This window comes from Asterias rubens, unplaced genomic scaffold (genome assembly GCF_902459465.1).
Source record: "Asterias rubens unplaced genomic scaffold, eAstRub1.3, whole genome shotgun sequence".
Taxonomy (NCBI): Eukaryota; Metazoa; Echinodermata; class Asteroidea; order Forcipulatida; family Asteriidae; genus Asterias; species Asterias rubens.
In genome coordinates this window covers 171,179-194,960 of record NW_022985696.1, presented here as the reverse complement: position 1 = coordinate 194,960, position 23,782 = coordinate 171,179, and the positions used below count along the sequence as shown (strand labels likewise).

At 40.3% G+C, this 23,782-nt stretch overlaps 1 protein-coding gene across 1 annotated transcript; it reads right to left on the bottom strand.

The window, feature by feature from the left end:
• Positions 1-4,143: 4,143 nt before the first annotated feature.
• On the bottom strand, positions 4,144-23,498 carry LOC117305691 (zinc finger CCCH domain-containing protein 4-like). The gene is made up of 10 exons (XM_033790551.1): positions 23,242-23,498; positions 15,413-15,764; positions 14,474-14,739; positions 12,909-13,308; positions 12,360-12,471; positions 11,288-11,397; positions 10,084-10,298; positions 8,329-9,161; positions 7,831-8,082; positions 4,144-6,918 (listed from the first exon to the last, which is right to left on the bottom strand). Exons 1-10 carry the CDS (start codon positions 23,334-23,336, stop codon positions 4,490-4,492), a joined length of 5,064 nt encoding a protein of 1,687 aa, XP_033646442.1. The 5' UTR covers positions 23,337-23,498; the 3' UTR covers positions 4,144-4,489.
• Positions 23,499-23,782: the final 284 nt, after the last annotated feature.

The following is a 23,782-nucleotide window of genomic DNA, read 5'->3' as shown; positions in this document are numbered from 1 at the left end:
CAATGCACTATGTATAATAACTAATGTTTCGAAATGGGGCGAACCATGATAAAAAAAAGCTAAAAAGAGCACTGGATAAAGTCATCCAGTCGAAGTAGTAACAAAACATTTTTTTAGGTCGACTATTGACATCTGAACATGTCATTTGACATTGATATAAAGATTAGTGTAATAATGTAATTCTGATAAGACAAGTGTTTACCCTTGGTCTATTCATGGAGGTCTATTGTTCTGATTATTACAACATCATCCGATCATTCCAACTGCACTGTTTGTTCCCCAATGACATGACATAATGTACCAGTTTTTTTTTTTTTTTTTTTTTTTTTGGGGGGGGGGGGGGGGGGGGGGGGAGTTAGTGGAGCCACGAGCTCTTTTGGGCAAAAATTTAAATCAACACTTTTGGGGCAGGTCAAAATGTCAGTTGAACCCAGCTGGTTTCAGGGTGAATTTAAGCAGGTGCTTGCACAAAGAGCCTTGGAAGTGTCGTGGCCGAGCAGTTAAGAGCACAATTCAAACTCTGTCAGCAGTGACGTGGGTTCGAATCCCCAGCCGTGGCATTTGTATCCTTATAAGCAAGGCACTTACTTTGGATGGGACATTAAGCCGTTGGCCCCATCCCATGCGTTGTGATAACAACACATAATATCGAAAAGAGAAGGGGTTCACCCTCGTGTTCCTGTGGCTGCTAAATGCGCCGTAGCCTTGTAAACCCTTATAAGGTGCTACATAATTGGGTCTCAGAATTCATAACTTTCAATAATCTCTCTTTCTGTATAAATGTATATACTCAGCGCCTTGAGTACCTTGTCAGTAGATACGTGCGCTATATAATACTTTGATATTGATATGAATAAGGCCAAGTGGTAAAGCATCTGCTCTAGAAATAGAATGGCGTAAGTTTTGCCCGGGTTCGAATCCTATCCATGCCTGTTTTTTTTATCACAGCACGTACCTACTGAGTATCAGTTCCACAACAAACATCGGTGCATGGTTAAAAGCACTGGACGCTAATGGTAATCACTCAAAGTTGATGGTATAAAACATTGTGAGAATCGGCTCCCTCTGTGCCGTAGTTTTCGAGAAAGAAGTAATTTTCCACGAATTTTATTTTGAGACCTCAGATTTAGAACTTGATTTCATTATTATCTCGCAACTTCAATGACCGATTGAGCTCAAATTTCCACAGGCTTGTTATTTGATGCATATGTTGAGACACACCAACTGTGAAGGCTAGTCTTTGGCAATTGCCAATAGTGTCCACTGATGTATTACAGTAAATCAGGAAATGGATTGAAAGAATGATCAAGGGCACTTTGTGAGAACTGACAGCAAACAAAAACATCCCACAAAAAACCCCAAAACAAAACAAAAAGAAATCTTCAAAATTTACATTTTTATATTGACATAAATACAATAACTCTTTTTATTATCACTAATTGTTTAGTAAGTACCATATACACTTTCAATTCACATTACATAAAACATCTATACATATTCAATATTTAGGCTCGGTGAAAAAAATAACAAACACCCCCCCCCCCCCCCCCCGAAAACTTTTGATCACTGACACTCGGTCCAAGTAGGGTATCTTCCTTCCACCAAAAACTATCCCAAATGAAGGAACATCAAGTACGCCTCAAAAATATAATTTGAAAATGCCCATAATAAAAACATGAACCATTATCCCACTTTGGGTAAATACAAAAATGAATACCCAAGTAAAAAAAAACACGCCTAGTTTCACCCGCTCACTCAGCTCGACGCCCAAATTTGGTTGTTACTTTTAATCTAAAAGTGCAGCACAACTCATCTGTACCCAGATTATCCCATATTTTAAGATACTTTGCATGATCACGTATTAATCAAATGGGATGCCTCTTGCTGCTACACCATTTGGTTCTTCTGAGAAAATTGACACTTTCTACCTTGATTTGATCAAGTTTTAAACATCTAACAAGTTTTAACATTTGAAAACCTTAAGCATGGTTTGTTGTTTGGTTGTTTGTGTAATAGATGTTAAATTTGCATCGGGGATAAAGAATATTAATTTTGGTTTTTACCCATACACCGATGTGTGTTAGCACTGTATACTCAGTACTTTCCCGAGTCCTGTGAAAAAATATCACAGGCATGTTACTCGGGTGGGATTCGAACCCACGACCCTTGCAATTCTAGAGCAGTGTCTTACCAACTAGACTACCGAGGTTGCCGGCAGCTAGAGGCAGTTCGAATCCTATGTTTTGGCAGCGGGTATCGCAACGATATAAGAGATGTTAAATTTGCATCGGGGATAAAGAATATTAATTTTGGTTGTTTGTGATCGATCTGCCCGTCAATGGAAAAGCTCCCACAAGGAGTTATAAACACCAAGCTGACAAAAGCCAATCTCTCTCATACAAACTTTGGTTTTACATCTATGGTTATGGACTGATATGGAAATGACTAATGAGTTGGGGTGGTTCTGAAAATGCAACATACGAAAAAGTACGGTACAAAGTTTTTATACTAACACGACGAGATGTGTGTAAGGTGGTGCAACATTTGTGTCTGGAGTTGAAACTCAAGCCTTCTGTAAAAAGTGCTATTAATGGGAGCCGACGTTTTGGCATACATGTAGAAGCGAGATAATTTATGATGTTTTGACAATTGAAACTCAAGCCCTCTGTAAAAAAGTGCTTAATGCGATCCGACGTTTTGGCATAGTAACTACATGTAGGAATAATAAATGTAGAAAGAAACACAAGCAAGATGTTGTACATGTTACTTGTTTCGAAACCAAAGTACAGAAACAGACCGGTTGAACTTTGAACCCATTATCAGTGGTGTGATTTATGAGTTAATCATTTTTAGTCCAGGTAAACAAGTCTGACCTTATCGCCCTTCAACCTAGTTGCCCATTTCCATTCTACTTTGTTGTGCTTTGTACAAGGCATCCCAGCCTACAAGCTTTTGCTTTTTAAGGAGGATGTTGCCTTGGATCGGTCGAGTTGGTCTTTGAAAAGCATTTGTAACCGTTTGTTATAAAATGCATATGGGTAGAAAGATGTTGTAAAAGTAGAATACAATGATCCACACAAACATGCCTCGAAATTGCACGGTTTTCCTTTTACCTCATTGACTAACACGGTCGGCCAATTATGGGAGTCAAATTTTTGACTCCTATAAATGGCCGACCTTGTTAGTTCGCACAGTAAAAGGAAAACCACGCAATTTCAAGGCAAACTTGTGTGGAACATTGTATTCTACTTTAAAAACGCCTTTCCAACCATATGCATTTAAAAAAAAAAAAAAAAAAAACGGTTACAAACGCTTTTTATAGACCAACTCGTCCGATCCAAGGCAACGTGTTCCTTTAATAGGTCATGCTTCGTACAGTTAAAGTTTTGTAAACTCATACTGTTTATGTAAAATATGTTTGTATGGAAATAAATGTTGATGGATTGAATGATTGATTGAGGAGAGACAATAATAAATAATAATAATATAGACCGCACAGTATCTGACAAAGAAAAATGCCATTCAAGGGCGCAAGTACGAGTGCTTTAAACTGCAGAGCTTGTCTGCTACAATACTTCACTTTTGCAATTCAAAAACACCTACTACTGGAAGTAAAAAGCGTATTATTGGAGCATAGGGACATGTCTGAACTAATACACAGAGGGCTTGAGTGCCCAAACAAAAGTTGCCCACAGACTTTTCAGCTTTTCCCAATTGAAATTGCCCTTTACAAAGTGTAAATGGCCTTGCCCTCTCAAAGATGAAATTCCATGGCATGCCTTGGTGACCATTTAAACACAGTTTCTATAAATAATGATATTAAAGGCAGTGGACACTTTTGGTAATTACTCAAAATAACTATTAGCATAAAACCTTTTTTGGTGACGAGTAATGGGGAGAGGTCGATGGTAACAAACATTGTGAGAAACGGCTCCCTCTGAAGTGCCATAGTTTTCGAGAAAGAAGTAATTTTCCACGAATTTTATTTCGCGAACTCAGATTTAGAACTTGAGGTCTCAAAATCAACAATCTAAATGCACACAACTTCGTGTGACAATGGTGTTTTTTTCTTTCATTATTATCTTGCAACTTTGATGACTGATTGAGCTCAAATTTTCACAGGTATGATATTTTATGCAACTGTGAAGGCTAGTCTTTGACAATTACCAATAGTGTCCACTGCCTTTAATATTATTATAAAGTCTGCAAAGTGCACAAAGCATTAGTTTGTAAAAACGTAAGTAAGCACAAAACCTGGATGAAGTCCCAACCATACACTTCCACTAAACCACAAAAGTAAAACAATTTATGTGATGGTCACTTTTTGAAAGATACACACAAAGAGCACGCAATCTATTGGTTGAATGAGCGTGTGCATATTCTGCGTGGAGCAACTCAACCAATACAATGCGTTCTCTTTGTGTCGTGATTGATATCATTTCGATATCGCTGCAGTGTGACTCAACTTTGACTCTACATGGAAGAAGATTCAGCAGAACGGAGAAGCGGTTGGGTCTTTAATTTTAAACATATCCTTCAGAGATAAATCATCAGGAGGTAAAACAGCTAGATTAGGAGGCTCCCCAATTTCAGAGTCTACTTTTTGCGGATTTCCAGTCGGAGGTGGAGCCAGACCACCTTCGTTTGGAATTGTTCTTGTGTTGGCAGGAGTCTGGTTAGTAATGCCCGGCGGGCGTGCAATGGTTTGGTTGAATGAACTGGTAACCTGTGGCATGCGATGGTGCGCACTCGGAACTTGTCGATGCTCCATCTTAACGCCAGACACAGCTGGCTTACTGCTGTCGTCCGACGACGTATCCACGTCCGTTTTATCCGTTCTCTTGGGAATCTTTGGTATTGAGAACCCAGCGAGGGCGCTTTTAGGGGGTCGCTTGCGAGATTCCGGTAGACCCACTGAGTGATCGGAATCACTACCACTGGCTTTGGTCCTCTTTGATCGTCTGATCATTAATTCTGAATCTGAGCCGGAGTCTGAGATGGGTCGAGTGATTTCCGGTTTATCGTTCTCACCTCTTAGTTTGATTCTCAAGATGAGAGGGGGCTCTTTTGGGTTGCTGGTTGGTTTGGGCGTGGTAGGGCTTGCTGGTGTCAGCTCTTCTTTAGGGAAAGGCTTAATGTCTTTTTCATCTGGACTAGGGGATGCAGCAGGGGCAGAGTTCTGTCGGAGCAGAGACGCCGGCTCCATTTTGATTTCAATTTTGGGTTGACTCAGCTGCCTGATCAGCCTTGAGTCCGACGCCTTACCAGCCGGTGGCTTCATGTCTTCAGATTCAGGCATTGTCTGTGGTAAGCGTTGCCCAGTAGTATTCAGACCTTGGGGCGGCAAACTCAACAACGGTCTTATAAGTGGTTGCGACGATTCTGAGGTATCGCCACCCCCGATATTTGAATCCTGATGCGGACTTTGGTTTCCTTGTTTCTGAGTTTGCCTCGCTACTCGAGGATCTTTCAGAGCGGTAGAGTTCACAGGTCCCCTTGGGGGAGAATCAGAGTTCCTAGGATCAGTTGATGGCATTCTTTGTCCGATATTTGGAGCACCTCTAAGAGAAGCTGGTCCTCTGATTTGCATGGAACCTCTGACTGGTGGCCCTCTGGGGCGTGGGGGTCCATGCATCAGTGGATGCCCCATGTTCTGTGGCGGACCACGGTTAGGTCCGAACATTCTGTTGTTCGGCGGCAGGGGTATGCGATTTGGGTTCTCGTTAAACATTGATCCTCCTCGATGCGAGAATCGAGGTCTCATATTCCTCATGGGAGGGCCTGGTGGGCCACGCGGTGGAAACCTCGGTCCCTGGTTCATGTTGCCCTGCGGGCCACCTGGAGGGAACCGTGGGAACCTTCCATTGGGAAATGGGGGGAAATTTGCATTGGGAGGACACATGCCTGGCATGCGTGGACCAGGCGGCCCGGGTCCAGGAGGACCAAATGGACCCCCTTGAGGAAATGGATGAATCCCAGGTGGTGGTGGAATCCCAACTTGAGGTGTCGGGAGAAGTCCTCCTTGCTTCCCTGGAATTTCAGGACCCTCTTGTCCTTGAGGTTGGTTTGTGGATGCCGCCGCATTCAACCTTGGATCCCGGTTGGCCAATCTGGGATCTCTCTGCTGAGGAGGAGGAGCTAGTTCGTTCGTCGGGGCTGAATTATTTTCAACACTTTGAGTTCTTGGATCACGAGGTCTCTGAATCCTTGGATCTGCTGGTCTAGCAGGTCTAGGGTCAGCCTGGGGGGCAGTGGGGGCAGCAGCTGTAGTGGTCGGGACACCCACAAAATCCGGATGCGATTTCAGTTCAGTTGGCGTGAGAAGCTCAATTGGCGCAAGAGTTGGTCTGCTGTCGGTGTCATTGATCGTGTACTCGTTGTCCTTCCAAAGGAGCTTCCGCAGCCTCAGATCAGACTTATCTTTCTTTTCACGGTCCGCACGAGGATCTTTGAGTTTATCACTGTGCGTTACCTCAAGCAAGATGAACTCAGTCACCAATTTAGAGTTCAGTCCGCTGTCTCCACCTGCGCCGGGAAGCACCTGCTGGTTCGAGAGAGATGGCGGTTTCTGTCCGATCAAAAGTTTTGGAATCGGTTGTTGAGTCGGCGAACCACCCTTATTGACAAGTCCCAGAATGCTGCTCAGGGCATTCTGCTGTGCAAGTACCCTCGGATCGGACCCCTGTCCGACCGTTGGAGGTTTTGCTGAAAACAAGCTGGCGAGGGCGTTTGGGAGGAGGGTCTGTGACCCCGGTTGGAACAGCAGGGAGTCGGGTAACACTTGCTGCTGCTGCTTTGTGGCTGGTTGATCGCTTTTGAGGACGTCAGGATGGGATTTGTTTTTCTTGATGACGTTTGTCAGTGTGTCGTTGCCTGCCTCATCTTCGTCACTGGAGTACCAGTTGTCGTCATCCCGAGCTGATAGTTGCAAAAAAAAAGAAACGGACACAGTTATTAATCATAAGGGAAACTGACTGGGTCCTGGGTAAGTTTCAAATAGTTTGCCATTCATTCTAGAGCAGAATTCTTATCAACTAGACCACTGAGATTGCCCCGTAGCTAGAGGCAGTTTGAATCTTATATCGGTTCAGAGCTCATTAATTTGTTTATTCTTTATTAGCTCATCGCCTTGTTTTAGTGTCTAGGATATGTTTGTTTATAAGAACTTTGTATCATTATTATTATTATTTTCATGCCTTGAATTTTACTCTTAAAGGGGCACAGTAATTTTTCTCTGGTAAGAGGCACTTTAATACAGGGATTAAAATTTGCATTAGATATTTGCGAAGGGCACCATTTGTTGACATGCCAAATATGAAATCAAGAATAAAGAAATCATCACAATCACTATAAAACAGAGGGTTTGTGTGTTTTTGATGTTTTCAACAGTTTTGTCAAACAAATTAAACTCCAAGATGACATTTTCTGTAAACTTTTTCAAACTACTAAGCACAGTGTAGCCAAGTAAATATTTGAAGAATTGTTCTTGCTTTGCCAACATGAATAAAAACCTTCTTTTCAAACCTGAACATTTAAAAAAAAATATCAGCTGAAAAATCTGGGCAGTAAAAGTATTAAACTGGGTCGAGGGGTTTTGAAAGGTCGGGCGGGGACAATCAACAATTTTTTTTTATGTGGCCTTATAGAACGGGTATCGCATCAATTTAATAGATCTTGGTGGCAGGCCTTGAGCTTACCACAACAATTGCCATGGCGCCCTGTGGTTTTGCTGTAGTGCCCTTAGCAAATATCCAACACAAAATTATGTAAAATAGATGTTAAATTTGCACCGTCGAAAATAACTCTATTGAAAGAAGCATTGAAACTTACCAGCATCTTTCTCCTTGTTCTCGCTGCTCGGTTTCTTCTCCACTTTCTTCTTATCGACCTCCGGCAGTTTCTCTCCATCCTCCCCCTCCTCAGATGACTCCGCCTGCTTTTGTTGTATCCGCATAAACAGCGCCCTCTGTTTGGCTGGCATGTTTTTTGTCACACTCGCAAGGCCCGTCTTCCGGCCGTCTGCGTCTTGTTGTAGAGCTGACGGTTTGCCTTGGTCTGAAGAAAAATTCTCAGAGTCGTCACCTGAAAAAAGACAAACAAATACTTCATGAAAAAATAGAACTGGCTGTTTACCAACCAAATAAATTGCTCTGAATATTAAATGTGGTCGAATGAATGTACCATAAAAGTATAGCATCCTTACTATTGCCACTTCTGAATGATTTGGGGTTGAAAAAACAAAAGTTGACGAGAGCGGGATTTTAATGAACGACCACTGTTTCAACGTGTTGGAGCTCAACCAACTATTGTCTTTTCTGTATGACATACCTTCAGACAGCTTTCCGATTTCTGTTTCCATGAGCAACTTGAGCCTCGCATCATCCTCAGAGAACCTATCATCCTTGTCTAGTTTCCCAATAACTTCATGGAATCTCTCCGTAGGTGTTTCGGGCGTATCAATAACCAGTCCATCCGTCTCGGAGTTGTGCTTCACTCTAGGTCGTCTCATATCAATATCGCCGTGGTCGTAATCCTCAGATGAGTCTTCAACCGGTCGGAGATGAAGCGGGGCTGGGTCTGTCGACCGTTGTTGAGTGTAGAGCTTGAGTTTGGGTCGACCTGGGGGCTCTTGAATCGATTCTTGAGGGTAGGGTGGTGATTTCTGAAGTTGCTGCGGCGAGGACTGCTGCGGATGTTGGGGCGACACCTGCTGGTGCTGAGGTGACACCTGCGGGTTCAACCTCTGTAACTGCGGCGGCATGTTAGGCTGCTGTTGTTGTTGGCGCACCGGGGATTCCATACTGTCTGCGGAATCTTGTAATTGTTCTTGTGGACGGTGAGCCGGATGCGGCATGGTCTCCGTCTGAGGAGGCCCTCTTGGGAAGGGGGGGTTATTATTGTCTCTATGAAATGGTTGCTGGTTGGGACGTTGCTGTTGCTGCTGCTGATGTTGCTGCTGTTGCTGTTGCTGATGTTGCGGATGCTGCTGCTGCTGTTGGGCGTAGAGGTGCTCATCACCCTGGTCTTGAGACCCTTGGAAGTCCTCATCATCTTCTTGTTCATTTTGGGGGTCAAAGGAACCCGGATGGGGCATGTTCTGTGGATCCTCGTCATAGGGCCTCTGCATCCCTCTTGGAATACCCGACCCATAGAAACTCATTCTGAAATATAGAAGAAAAAAGAATGGCTTACTGGTCAATTTTTTTTAAGCGCATTGGTATTTCTCTTAGTTATGAAATGCGCTATATAAGAATTAGCTATTATTATTATTATTAAAAGCTTTTTCATTCACAATATCAACCTCTACCCTCGCAGGTACCCATTTATACCCATGGGTGAAGAGAAGCAATTATAGTAAAGTATCTTGCTCATGGACACAAGTGTCACAAGCGGGATTCGAACCCACACTCTGGTGAATTAGCACCAGAACTTGTCTGAATTCAAAGAAGAAGGAGAATATTTTTTGTTGAGGGCACACAAATTTGAAATCAGACTAAGCTTGGGCGATATCACGATATTATTGAATATCGCGATATTAATTTGGACACGATTTCGATATCGGATGGATTTGGTTTTAATCGAAATATCGATATATCGCGATATATCGCGATAATCGCGATATATCGATATATCGATTAAATATTGCGATGTATTTGCTAGCTGAGACGCCTTGCACCCCATAGGTTTGGAGTAAAACCAGAAGAATAGGTCATTAGAACACCTCTCTTATGCTAGGACTGTCTCTTCTACAACTTTCACTTGGAGTTTTAAGACTGATGATGTCAAACTTCATTAATCGCGATTATATCGAATATCGCGATATATTGTCGGCGATATATCGTGAATAAAATAAATCGATATCGCCCAAGCTTAAATCAGACTTCAGTAAAGAAGAATATTCACTGTGGCTTGCAAGCCTAACACTTAAAGACAACCTCACAAACCGTGTGAACCAGCAACACAGGAGTTATGGGTTCTTTTACTCAGTGCAATCCCTAGTAAGCCTCATCACAAAATTTTGCAAACTCGACGGGCAAAAACATTCCATGTTCCATAATTTGTAAAGTTTCTGAGGGTACATACTTTTGCATCATGAGATCTTTTTCCCGTTCCTTCTCGAGTTCTGCAATCCTCCGCCCCTCCTCCCCGACGAGTTGCGTCTTGATCTCAAATAGTGATGGTATTTTCTTGTTGGGATTAACGGCTGGTCCCACGGGATGCGGAAGCAAGCCTCTAGTCTGGTGAGGTTGGCGCTGAATCTCGGGTCCATAGACGTCCTGAAGACCACCTTTTAAGACCTACCAAATTGTAAAAATCTTGTGATTTCTGCCGTTGATTTCACAAAGAGTTAGGACTCGTCTTATCTCGAGTTAGGACGAGTAATTCGTCCTAACTTAGGATCAATCCTAAGGTCTGCATGCTACAGTGCAGGCTTGGGACTCGTCCTTAGTCCTAAGATTAATCTTAAGTTAGGAAGAGTTTTGTGAAATCTACGGCAGACTTTCTATAAAAACTTATACTTAAAGGGACACGTTCAGTAGAGTTGGTTTATGAAAAGCGTTTGAAAACCTTTGGTTAAAAAATGCATATTAAATAGAAAGATGTTTTAAAGGCAGAATATTATGTGGTTGCATGGTTTTCCTTATATGACGTGAGCTAACATGGCACGCCATTTTGTGGAGTTAAGCTTTTGAAAACGAAAGAACCAAATAATACGTTATTGCGAAGACAAGGGAATTGCTCTGGCGTTTCTGGTAGTGGCTGCTGAATTGCCGCATTATTTTGTATCTGAACAGTGAAACAGTCTGAGCCCTCTCTGTTATAAGAAATTGCAGTCATTCTGTGGGTGCAAGGGAATTTATGATTTGCTAGTCATTGTGTAATCAGCGCTTAGCTTAGGGGGATTCATCCCACAACCTTGTAACTGTAAGTCCAGGGCCCAAGTTCATAGAGCTGCTAAGCACAAAAATTTGCTTAGCATGAAACTTCTTCCTTGATAAAAACATGATTACGAACCAAATTTCCATTTATTGCATACTGCTTGTTTACTGGTATTCAGCTGTTGTTTGCTTATCCTGAAAATCATGTGGACATTTGGTTGGTAATCCTGTTTTAAGCAAATGTTTGTGCTTAGCAGCTCTATGAAATTGGGCCCTGAAGTCTAACCGCTTCACCAAGGTGACTTCTCCACAAAGTTAAATTTTTGCCAGCCCCCAACCGCCACCCACTGCAAGCCCCGCCCTCTCCAAGCCCCACCCTCTGCAATCCCAGAGGTGGCAACTCTTACCTTGCCAAGAAGTAACCTCGTGTGTTCTGTAAGAGGCTTATGTGAGAATTTACAGCCCTCTCCCTGGTAGCAAACAGCCCCAGTGTGGAAATACTTGCACGGCATATCACCTAGTAATTGGGTCAAAGAGATACAGATACTAAATTCAGACAAAGAACATAGTATTTTCGAAATAGAGTAGACAGTTTGTTGTCATCTTCTAATAGCTTATGGTGCATTTGTAAGCTTCCCTGGGTCTACCCTGCGGTGCTCACTCGGGTGAGCCCCTGACAAGAGCAAAACAAACGATCACACTCGCCCTCTCGTGGTGACGGCATGCAATTCAGGTCACCCCCAAGTGACCCACTCCACAAGCAGGGCACTAGGGGGCTGACCCGAGTGAGCCCCGTCAAAGCTATTCGAACGTACCGGGGCAGACCGGGGTGACCCAGGGAAGCTAAACGAACGCACCCATAGTTGATAGAGTGCTGGCACGTTCAATCAACAGCTGTCATGACGTAATCAACAACAGCAATACAAAGGTCATTGGTTCCAGTCTCACTCTAGTCAATTTACCTTTGCAGATACCATTTTAAAATATTAAGATGTGTGATTTTTACTTTATGGACGTAGATCATTTTATACTACGAACTACAATTCCTTAAAAAATGGGGTAAACCATGACAACAAAAATTATTCAAAAAACAACAATTCTTCATGTTCATGTAAACAAAAATATGTAATTATCTCAGCACAAAAATCGGACCCGATGAGTGGGTCTTAAACATCATCATCCAAAGGTTTTTATGCAGCAGCACCAAGCCTTTGGAACACTCTTCCTTTTCAAATACGTCATGCTAAGTCACTTTTCCGATTTCCAAATACCACTCCAAACACACCTTTTCCAAACTTATTTCACTTCTTAGGCTATTTCTTTATTTCTCATTGCTCTGTATTGTTAATATTTAATTGCTTGTTAATCTGTTGTAAAGCTTTGTGGTACCTTTTTTGTGTAAGAACGCTATATAAATGCTTTGATTATTATTATTAATATTATTTTTATTATTAAACCATTGTGGAATGCTGCACATACCATGAATAAAGAGGCAGTCATCTCCTTTTTGACATTGTCCCTGGATGTAGAATTTACACTGCTCCATCTTCTTGTTCTGCGACACGGCGTGGCTGAACGTACAATTTGCTCCCTGAAAAATAAACAATAAAAATAAATAAATAAAAACAGATTCATCTGATCGAGCAAACTTGAGCATCCGAGACAACGACTCTCCACAGGGATGCAGGGCCAAATTTCATAAAGTCTGTGAGCACAAAAACTTGCTTGGCACAAAAGAAACTCAAATGTTTTAGTGAGAAAAAATTACATTACCTCAGAGGGAGCTGTTTCTCACATCGTTTTATACTATCAAATCAGCTCTCCAATCCTCGTAATACCAAGTAAGGTTTTTTGCTAAAAATTATTTTGAGTAATTACCAATAGTGTGCAATGCCTATTTAAAGGCACTAAAATGCTGTATTTAGGAGCCTTGTGTTCACACATTTATAAGACGATAAACCTTGGTATCCCAGCACACTATCTCTCTTTCAGAAATTTTCAAAGTTTTCAAAATCCAATCTGTCTCACCTTGTTGCATTTGCCTTCCAAATAGAATTTGCAGATCGGCCGTTGCATAGCCTGACTATCCATCCCCTTGCCACGCCCTTTCCCTCCTCTAGCTTTTCCACCACGCCCTCTGGCCCCACCCTTTCCTCGGCCTACAGGGGCGTTGATCTCTTCCATGTTCTCGTCTCCCTCTTGGTTTTGGTTGCCAGGTCCTTTCATCGAAGGCACACCCCCATGAGCCTGCCCTCCTCTTCCTTTGCCTCTTCCCCTGCCCCTGCCACGCCCTGGCATATTGAACCGCCCTGGGCCGCCACGCCCACGGGTGTGGCCTTCTGAGTGATTCAGCATGTCTTGCCCACGGGTGTGGCCTTCTGAGTGACTCAGCATGTCTTGGTATTTCTCTTCCTCTTCGGAGTCATAACTGAAGAGGAAATTTTTACAAATAATGCAAATAAATATTAGTATGTTTATTGTGTTTTTTGAGGCATGAAATTGTGTGGAAACGTGTATTTTGTTTACCACAACACCAATTTCGACTGTCCTGTGTAGATTATGTTCAATTGAGAACTTTTTTCTACTAATTTGCGGAGTAGATTTTTTGGAATTTGAGAGTCTTTCCAGTTCTGAAAAGAATTATTATACTTCAAAGTTGAAGGAACAAAATCCTCCAACAACTGGCATCTAACAATCTCTTTAAAGATGGATTTGAGATGTTTCGTTCAGTATGCACTGTTCATAACTTCAATAACCTATCTTTTTGAAAGTTTTCTCAGCGTCTTGAGTTTCTTGTTGGTAGATATGTGCGCTATATAAGACTTTAATATTTTTGTAATGCAACTTTTTGTTCAGTATGCACTGTTCGTAACTTCAATAACCATTTCTGAAAGTTTTCTCAGCATCTTGAGTACCTTGTTGGTAGATATGTGCGCTATATAAGACTTTAATATTTTTGTAATGCAACTTTTTGTTCAGTATGCACTGTTCGTAACTTCAATAACCATTTCTGAAAGTTTTCTCAGCATCTTGAGTACCTTGTTGGTAGATATGTGCGCTATATAAGACTTTAATATTTTTGTTATGCAACTTTTCGTTCAGTATGCACTGTTCATAACTTCAATAACCTATCTTTCTGAAAGTTTACTCAGCGCCTTGAGTACCTTGTTTGTAGATATGTGCGCTATATAAGACATTAAAGATGCTATGTCAGATTTTTGTTTCCAAACATACACAAAATTGAGTGAATGGTATTTCAAAGAGCATCACCCGCTCTAACGAAAAAAGTTTAACTTTTACTTTTAATGGTCAGAAACCATGACAAAAATGTAAAACATTTCCTTTAAAACACTTAAGAATTGGTCAAAATTAATTTTGAGCACTTTATTTCACTGCTACTCATACATGGCAGACTTTTTCGAGCAATGGCTCAAATGAAAGCTTGTAACTTTCTCGACCCCCATCAAAATTTTTGGGTCAAATCGGCCAAAAATCTGACATAGCATCTTTAATTTTTTTGTTATGCAACTTTTCGTTCAGTATGCACTGTTCATAACTTCTGTGGCCGTACTCATGAAAAGAAAAAACCTCACCAGTTCCGCTCGTCCTCCTCTTGTTGTTGGTCATTCCGTCTCCGCATCCGAGACGCATTTTCCTCTTCGTCTTCTTCTTCCCAGTAGTCTTCGGGAACGAAGTATCCTTGGTTTCTGTCTCTGGACTTCTGGGGCATGCCGAACTCTTCCTCACCCGGCGTATCGTAGTCCGGCGGGGAATCGTACCGCGACGCCTTCCGACGTGGCGGGTAACTCCGGTCCAGGAAATTCTCGTCTTGCGTTGGGCTGCCAGGTGGAGTGACATCCTTTGGTAAAAAAAATAAGACTACATGGGTTAAAGACCCTGGACACTATTGGTAATTGTTAAAGACAAGTATTCTCAACATGTGCATAAAATAACAAACCTGTGAAAATTTGAGCTCAATTGGTCGTCGAAGAAACAAAACCCTTTCTGCCACGAAGTTGTGTGCTTTCAGATGCTTGATTTCGAGACCTCAGGTCTTTTTAGGCCTTGAATTTGGTAATTTTGGGGTTAGGAGTTGGGACTAGGGTCTAAGTCAGTCTTGTACTTCCCCAACGCTGCCTGAACGAAAATGGTCCAACAAAGCTGCCTTTGCCAACAGCAATAGACCAATCCAGTAGGCTCCGCCTGAACGCACGTGTGAGCAAGAACACGTGGGGCTCTCCAATGCCTTTCTGCACAACTCTGCTGCGCACGCCAAGATACGCGCACGCATGTCAGACCTTAGTGTCAGACCTTCGTTGCGTTGTGATTGGTCAATATGCAATGGGGCGGAGCTTAATGGATTGGTCTATTGTAAATTGGTATGTGAATGTTATTGAGATAACTGCTATCAGTGGTCTTCAAACTGTTGTTCACAAAGAGGGTCAGGATTGTTGGGGTCAGGGTTAGGGGTTAGGGTTTAGGGCCAGGGTCAGGGTTAGGAAATGGGGTAAGGGTCTAAATCAGTATCTTACTTCCTCAACGCTCCCTGAACGATGTCTCCGTCTCCTCTTGGCCTTCTCCCTCCGGTGTTTCCTCTTCCGTTTCTTCCGATGCGACGATGATCTGTGATGATGCTCCGAGGTCTCTACCATCGTCTCGTTCTCTTCACCTTGCGGGGCTTCCTCGTTCCCGTATGACCCCTGACCTCCAGCCTGCTGGTAGTCTCCATCTTCAGACTGAACATTTTCTTCCGCAGGGAGCTCTTCTGAACCCTCCGCGGGAGGAGTGTCCTCCTCTCCGTTCAAGCTGTTCTGACCCTCTCCGTCAGACTCTGGTAGTTCTCCGTCTTCCAGAATTTCACCCTCTTCGGCATCATCTTCCTCCCTATAATTAGAGTGGTTTGGTCCAGTTAAAACTCGATACTTAAATACAAAACAACATTGTGATGTTTACATTCATGTCATGACATGTGTTTAAAATAAATCCGTAATTCTCGATATATCGAGAATTGATATTGTTTTAATGTTTCATCAAAAAGTAAAGCATTTCATGGAATAATAATTCAAGAGAAGTCTTTCACCATTACCTTCTGTAAACCCTGTAAGTTATTTGTAAATCTGTGAACTTTCATTTTTTGTTCTGTACCGAAAGTGTACAATGGCTTTAATTACAAAGAGGACGTGGTTGCTTTATATTAAAAAGTGCTACATATCAGAAATTTACGATGCCATTATACACTTTCGGAACAGAAAAAAAAAAAAAAAAAAAAAAGTTCACAGATTTACAAATAACTTACAGGGTTTACAGAAGGTAATGGTTAAAGACTTCTCCATGAAATGCTTCATATTTTGAGAAAACATTAAAACAATTATCAATTCTCGATAGCGAGAATAACGGATTTATTTTAAACACATTTCATGACACGGCGAAACGTGCGGAAACAAGGGTGGGTTTTCACGTTATTTTCTCCCGACCCTGATGACTGATTGAGCCTAAATTTGCACAGGTTTGTTATTTGATGTAAGTTGTGATACACGAAGTGTGGGCCTTTTGGACAATAGTTTTACCTAAAGTGTCCAATGGTTTCAAACTGCTCGAGGTTTCATACTCAGTCACATATTTGCATCAACATTGCTAAAAATGATTATCCCCTGAATGTCACCAGACTATTTTTTCCTCAGCCTCCATTTAGTTATTATCAATATTTGTTTAGTTTCAAAACGATAATGAGAAAAACAGCATATTGTAGAAAGCTTGCTTTTTTTTCTTTTGCCTTGTAATTGCAACTTTTTCCATATTGAATCAGATTTATATCTAATAAGGGCCTAATATATTAAATTAATCATAGTACATTTTGTTTCAAAAGAGTTGGCTAGAATGAATTTGTATAAAATTGGAAAATTTTAAGATATAGGAAAGGAGAAAGGACAGTAAAAGTAATTTGATTGGAACTTTCTGAATAGTACTAAGCCCGGGAAGGGACAGTGGTAAGAAAAAAATATGCAGGGGCTAATTCGTTCGCACGGTTTAGTAATCCGTTCGAACGAATTAATAATCCGTTCGCACGGTTTAGTAATCCGTTCGAACGAATTAGTAATCCGTTCAAACGAATTAATAATCCGTTCGCACGGTTTAGTTATCCGTTCGAACGAATTAGCAATCCGTTTGAACGAATTAGTAATCCGTTCGCACGGTTTAGTAATCCGTTCGCACGGTTTAGTAATCCGTTCGAACGAATTAACAATCCGTTTGCACGGTCTAATAATCCGTTCGAACGAATTAGTAATCCGTTCAAACGAATTAATAATCCGTTCGCACGGTTTAGTTATCCGTTCGAACGAATTAGCAATCCGTTTGAACGAATTAGTAATCCGTTCGCACGGTTTAATAATTCGTTCGAACGATTTAGTAATCCGTTCGAACGAATTAGCAATCCGTTCGAACGAATTAGTAATCCGTTCAGTGGTTTAACTAAGGCATGAAATGGCGCTGCACGCATGCGTAAGCAATCCCCTCACAACAACTTTTTGCTTCAAGATGGCAGAGGGCCGCAACACAAGTTCTGACTCTGATGATGACCGTGTTGATAAGTTTGTCAATAGATGCATTGCTAATTGAAAAGACGAGGGTGGACATCTTGAAGCAAAGTGTTGTTGTGAGGGGATTGCTTACGCATGCGTGCAGCGCCATTTCATGCCTTAGTTAAACCGTGCGAACGGATTACTAATTCGTTCGAACGGATTGCTAATTCGTTCGAACGGATTACTAATTCGTTCGAACGGATTATTAAACCGTGCGCACGGATTACTAATTCGTTCAAACGGATTGCTAATTCGTTCGAACGGATAACTAAACCGTGCGAACGGATTATTAATTCGTTTGAACGGATTACTAATTCGTTCGAACGGATTACTAAACCGTGCGAACGGATTACTAAACCGTGCGAACGGATTATTAATTCGTTCGAACGGATTATTAATTCGTTCGAACGGATTACTTAACCGTGCGAACGAATTAGCCCCTGCATATTTTTTTCTTACCACTGTCCCTTCCCGGGCTTAGTAGAATAGCTATATTGAATTAAATTAATTAATTTATAACTAATTAAACAAGAGACAATTCGGACATTGAGCTCGGTAAATTTCAATTAAAAGAAAAAAAAAGTAGAGGCGTCACATACAAATTCTTGAAACAATGGTCGAGGACAAGACGCAAACAAGTTCAGAATTGATAACCCCCAACTTTGGGTCATACGTCATATGTGATTACACAGGTCATTTCTAAGGTCATGTGGTGTGTCAGCCAATAGGAACGCATTATCAACTGGGACAGTATAACCAGCACTGCCAAACACACAGTCCCTATATGGGGCTGATAGGGCGTGGATGTTTTCTAGAATTAGGAAGCGAGGATTTCTGGAGCAGTACTTTAGTCGAGATTCTTTCCTTTGTTGTTCCTGTTTGCATTTTCGCTAAGGAACCCTTTTTTAACTCCTTGGTTGTTTTTTTTTGTTTTTGTTTTTTGGGGGGGGGGGGGGTTTATGTTTTATGAACCTGTTTTTTGTGTACTTTGTTTTCCTCTTGGGACCTATCTGTACTTAAAAAATAATAAAAACAAAATGGAGAGGGGCGGGGTGATGTCAATTGTTGGTTTTGGTTTCTCTGATAGGAACATGTTTTGCTTTTCCTTTTATCTTTAGGTCTTAAAGTAGCATTTACTTTTACTACTTCAAATTGGTCTCGTATTAAAGGTACTTTTTGTTGGACACAAAACACAATGTCTACAGATTTACTGAAGGCCCTGTCACACAGGCCCCGATAAAGAGAACGAAAAGGAGAACGATAAAAATGCACGCCCTCGATTGGTTGAATAAGCGTGGGCGTAATCTGCGTGGAGCAATTCAACCAATCGAGGCATGCATTTTTATCGTTCTCATTTTCCTTCTCGGGGCCTTTACACAGTTTGAAGATAATGATAGTAGAAAGCTTCCCTGAAAATATTACTTGCTGAAGTGCTGTAATTTTTGAGAAATGAATAACACAATGTCATGAAAATAATTTTTGTCTCAGTGATTACAAGGCAAAAATTATTTAAGCATGTAAAAACATACTTTCATGACATTGTTTTACTCATTTCTCAAAAACTACAGCACCTCAGCAACGTCTTAAGATACACTTTCTACTATCATTATCTTTAAACAAAAGTTTAATGTAAATCTGTGGACAATGTGTTTTGTGTTAGAAAAAGTACCAAAATCCTCTGGCACAGTATTGTTCTATGGATTCTATTCTTTATTTTCTCTTTTGCTTTTTAGTAATTGGGATGCAGGGCTATATAGGTCGGTTTCTCTTGTTGGGTTTTGTATTGTTTTTTTTCGGGGCTTGCAGATTAGGGTTATAGTAAGCACATTCCAGAATGAAACAGTCAGTTTTGTTTGAAAAGAGGAAAGCGCCAGGCAAGGCAAAAAAGGGCACAGGGACATCATGGGATCTTGTTGCCCCTGGACTTAGCCTTGGTGCCCTTCAAAATGTCCCATAATAAAGTCAAAAAAAAAATCTAAAAAATCAGAACAAACAAAATAATCAATTTAAGTAAAAACAAACAATAAAAAATACTTTTTTTAAATAATCGCCTGCTCCTAGTGCAATAGGTCATGTTAATTAAAAAATAAATAAATAAACACAAACAAAAACCCCAAAGCATAAAGATTAGATGACCTTTGACCTCAACCCCCCCCCCCCCTTCCAAACAAAACCAGCTCAAACTATTGACCACAAGATTAATTTCAATGCCATATCAAAAGCATACACTATCTGGTCACAAACAGTTTGTCAATTATGCTGTCACTTAGTTCATGTTTGTTAGTCTTCAGTTTCCGTTAGAAATGAAAGTGAATTAAAGGTACACACAGTGGCATGGCTGATTGAAAATAGCCGAAGTGTAGAAATGTTTTGTGTGATCAGCAACCATATTATAGGCCACAATAGTGTGAGCCAGAGGGGGGTGTCTGGGCATCTTTTGTGCACCCAGTTTTAAAGGGAGGGTACACGTTTGGTAATTGTCAAAGACCAGTCTTCTCACTTAGTGTATCCAATCATAACCATAAAAACAACAAGCCTGTGAAAATTTGGGCTCAATTGATCATCGAAGTTGCGAGAAAATCGTGAAAGAAAAAACACCCTTGTTGGACGAATTTGTGTGCTTTCAGATAAGAATAAAAGTATTTTGTTATTTTAGCGTATAATTACATCTTTCTCAAAAACTACGTTACATAAGAAGAGGGAGTCGTTTCTCACAATGTTTTATATTATCAACAGCTCTCCAATGCTCGTTACCAAGTCAGTTTTCAAGTTAATATTTGTTTTGAGTAATTACCAAACGTGTTCCTTCCCTTTAAATTTGGACACCCTGATCTGTCATTTTACATGTAATGTATTTCAAGTGGACAATTTTGACCCCAGTTTTTAAAATTCACAGCAAATTTGGGCACCCTTTTACCAAATCCTGGCTTAATAAACCTTCGTCTACAACATACCTGTATACATTTGGGATTAATCCCTTGTGTGAGTCAGTCAGGGGAAAACAGTGGAACAAAAACATGCACAATTTTCAGCATGTTTAACAAATTGTACGTGTGTGTGCCTTCTGTATGGTTGTGCCAACCCAAAACAGCTGTTGCTTTTGTTGTGGTGTTAAGATATGGTGTGCTTGGAATATAACTTCATTTAAAGCAGAAAATATTCCCCAGAAAAATTATTTAACTGTATAATCAGTAAGAATTCACTTAATTAAAACTATGATTTTGTATTTACCATTACCAATCATGTATAACAAATTTAGGCTTTTACATAGTCATTCGCCCCCCCCCCCCAAAAAAAAAAAAATAATAATAATAATTAAAAAAAAAACAATGGGGGGGGGGGGGGAATACTTTTTTTTCTCTTTTTTTTCTACATAATAAACACAACATACATTATGAGATATTCCATGTTCATTTGCCCCCTTGATAGATTGTAATGACACAGTGGGAAAAAACCTGGTATACTATTTGAGTCACCCTATTGTATAGTGAAGTTGCATTTCAAATTCAGTCCCGTCCCAATCTTGCTTACTCAAGCCATATATAAAAAAATATCTCAAATCTGTGTTCTGTTTTATTTGAAGAAAAACCGTGACTAGAAAGGAGTGCTCCTTTGGTGACTTGTGGAAGTGTCTTGAAATAATATTATCTCCAAAGGTTGAAAATGTGATGGGATCAGAAAACAGTTGTCACTTTCAACTACAGTACATCCATCACACAGAGAAAAAAAAAGGCTCTATGCTGGGTATGTAATAGTATACCATGAAGGTTGTTAATACATAAATGTGATGCACTTTCATGAACAGTGTATTTTTCTACTTATGAATTACATACACTGAACGGTTAACGTGTACACCATGGTTGTATGTACTAAAGTATACATGTCGTACAAAACCTATTGCTCATTCATTCACGATGATGTGTACACACACTAAACAGACAATATGGACACACTGATTAGTCATGTACACGTGTACTTATCCCTGATTGGCTGCTTGGATATGAATAATAATATCACTATGCATATTCAGTAGCTGGAGCTGGAGGAGATTAACATAAGGCTAGACTGGCGTAAGTCTTCCCCTTTGTAAACCCACATAAAACAACCATTGTTAAATTCATCTAGTTTATTGCTCCATGTTAAAACCTACCAAAGAGCAATTTTGAGAATGAAAAACTTTGAAAAGATTTTTATACTGGGTTTGAATTTACATGTAGACAGTCACTAAACAAAAGACACAACAGAGCACTTGCTTTACCAAACAAGAGATGACTTCTTTCCAAATGAAAAAAAAAGAAGTGAAAATGTCAATTGATGGTTGAGATAAACAAATAAATTACTGTGCATTGTTTAAAAATAATTTCAAGATAATTAATTATTAATATAATAGATTAATTTGGTCTTGCAATAAACAGGCTAGGAATGTAGGGGTATTTATCGCGAGGTCATTTGATGTTTAAATGAGACAGGACAAAAACCCCAGAACAAATTGTGTAGCCTAACGAGACCCAATTTTGCATGATTTCTCTTCAGTGACAAAACAAATCAATAAAGTTGGTTATTACTTTGTTTGAGGTTGTGTGTGGAAACCCCAAATTCATAGAGCTGCTTAAGCAAAAAATATTGTTTACCAACCAATATGAGCAGAATACCAGCCACAAATTGTGAATATGTCATGGTAGTTTGGCCGGTACCCTTATTCTGGTAAGCACAATTTCGCTGTGCTTGCCTAGTTCTTGTGTAAAGCAGCTATATGAATTCGGCCCAGGCCTAATAAAGCAGAACATTTTTCTGCTTTGCAAAATTTGCAGGATACCAGTCAAAACAATGTGGTTTGACATGGCAAGCAAAAATTAAGTGGGGTAGTGCCGGTAGTCCACCCGGTACCAGTCACAGCATTGTAGACTGTACTGCATTTTGACTGGTAACCTATTTCTGCAATGTTTTTTGTGCTTAGCAAGTTTTTATGTTTGCATGCATGCTTGAAGGTGGGTCTAGATCTTTGTTAGCGATAACATTTTTGTTGATTTACAAACCCAAGAATTTGCAGTTAATACTTTGGCTCTCCAAACTTAAAAAAAATATGTCTCAGGTCAGGTTTAAAAAAAAATCAAAAAAAAAAATCAAAAACCATTCAATTATCTTTTTATTTCACTATTAGGGATTTGGTGGTGCGACCATTAATAGTTACCAAAAGTATTTTATCAGCTTCGAAAATTTCAGAAAAAAATTATAACTTAAATTCAGATGATTTTTTTGATCTTAACATTTCTTCATCCAAAATTTACAACAACCATGTGCCAGCTGTACTGAAAAAAAAAAATCATAATAGAAAACTTAACTGACCAAACAGTTTTCATTCATTGCAACTACATGAACAGTTTTTCTTTAAAAACTTACTATTTCCTGTGTGTTTTCAAGAATGCAGAATTTTTTTTGCTCTAACAAATAAAAAATGCATGCTTCACACGACTTCAAAAAAATTATCATCAACACATAATTACTCAATTCACATAGTTACCCATGCAAGAATGGTACGGTCCACAGGATACAAGTCACGTGGCAGGGAAACATCAATTATGCAAAGTAGGCTATGAATAATGCATTGCTGCCGCGCCCGACCTTTTCGTCATTTTTCTTTTTTCATTTTCTTACCTGATTTTGAGAAAATTCCCCACATAAGAAACGATGAATTACCCCGTGTTATCGCATTTATTAATATAGAGAAGGCAAAACTGTAAATTACGGGAAGACAGTGAAACTAGGAACAATTACTTGACCTTTCATCATACTCAGACTTGCCACCCTTCGAAAGTGTTTCATTGGAACAGTTCACGAGAGGTGGGGGTGAAACAAACAGACTTTCGAGAGCCATTTTCGGTCATTTAACGACCAGTTCTCCGGGTAAAGATGTTTCACGGGTGTTCTCTACACCGTAACGGTTATGCTTGTTGGTTATTCCTTCGTACTTCTCAGCATTTTGAGCAAATATCGGCAATTTTTGTTGGGGCCGACAATCTACATCTCGCAATTTTCGACGTCATGGCGGACTGAATTGCTCGTTAATGCGCATGCTCTATTAGCGTCACCACGCGACGGAGGCCTCGACATGACATCAAACACGTGATTTGAGCTCTAGCTTAATTTTAATGAGACGCTAGTTACATGTTTTGCAAATGCTTTACTTGCATAAAACTAATTAAATATTCTTCCAGATGCTCTTTTATTAATTACCTACAAAACATAATTAAAAGTAGAGCTTGTATAATTTATAGCAAATTGCTTGTTTGAAAAACACAAGCCACTGTAGATTTGTGCATG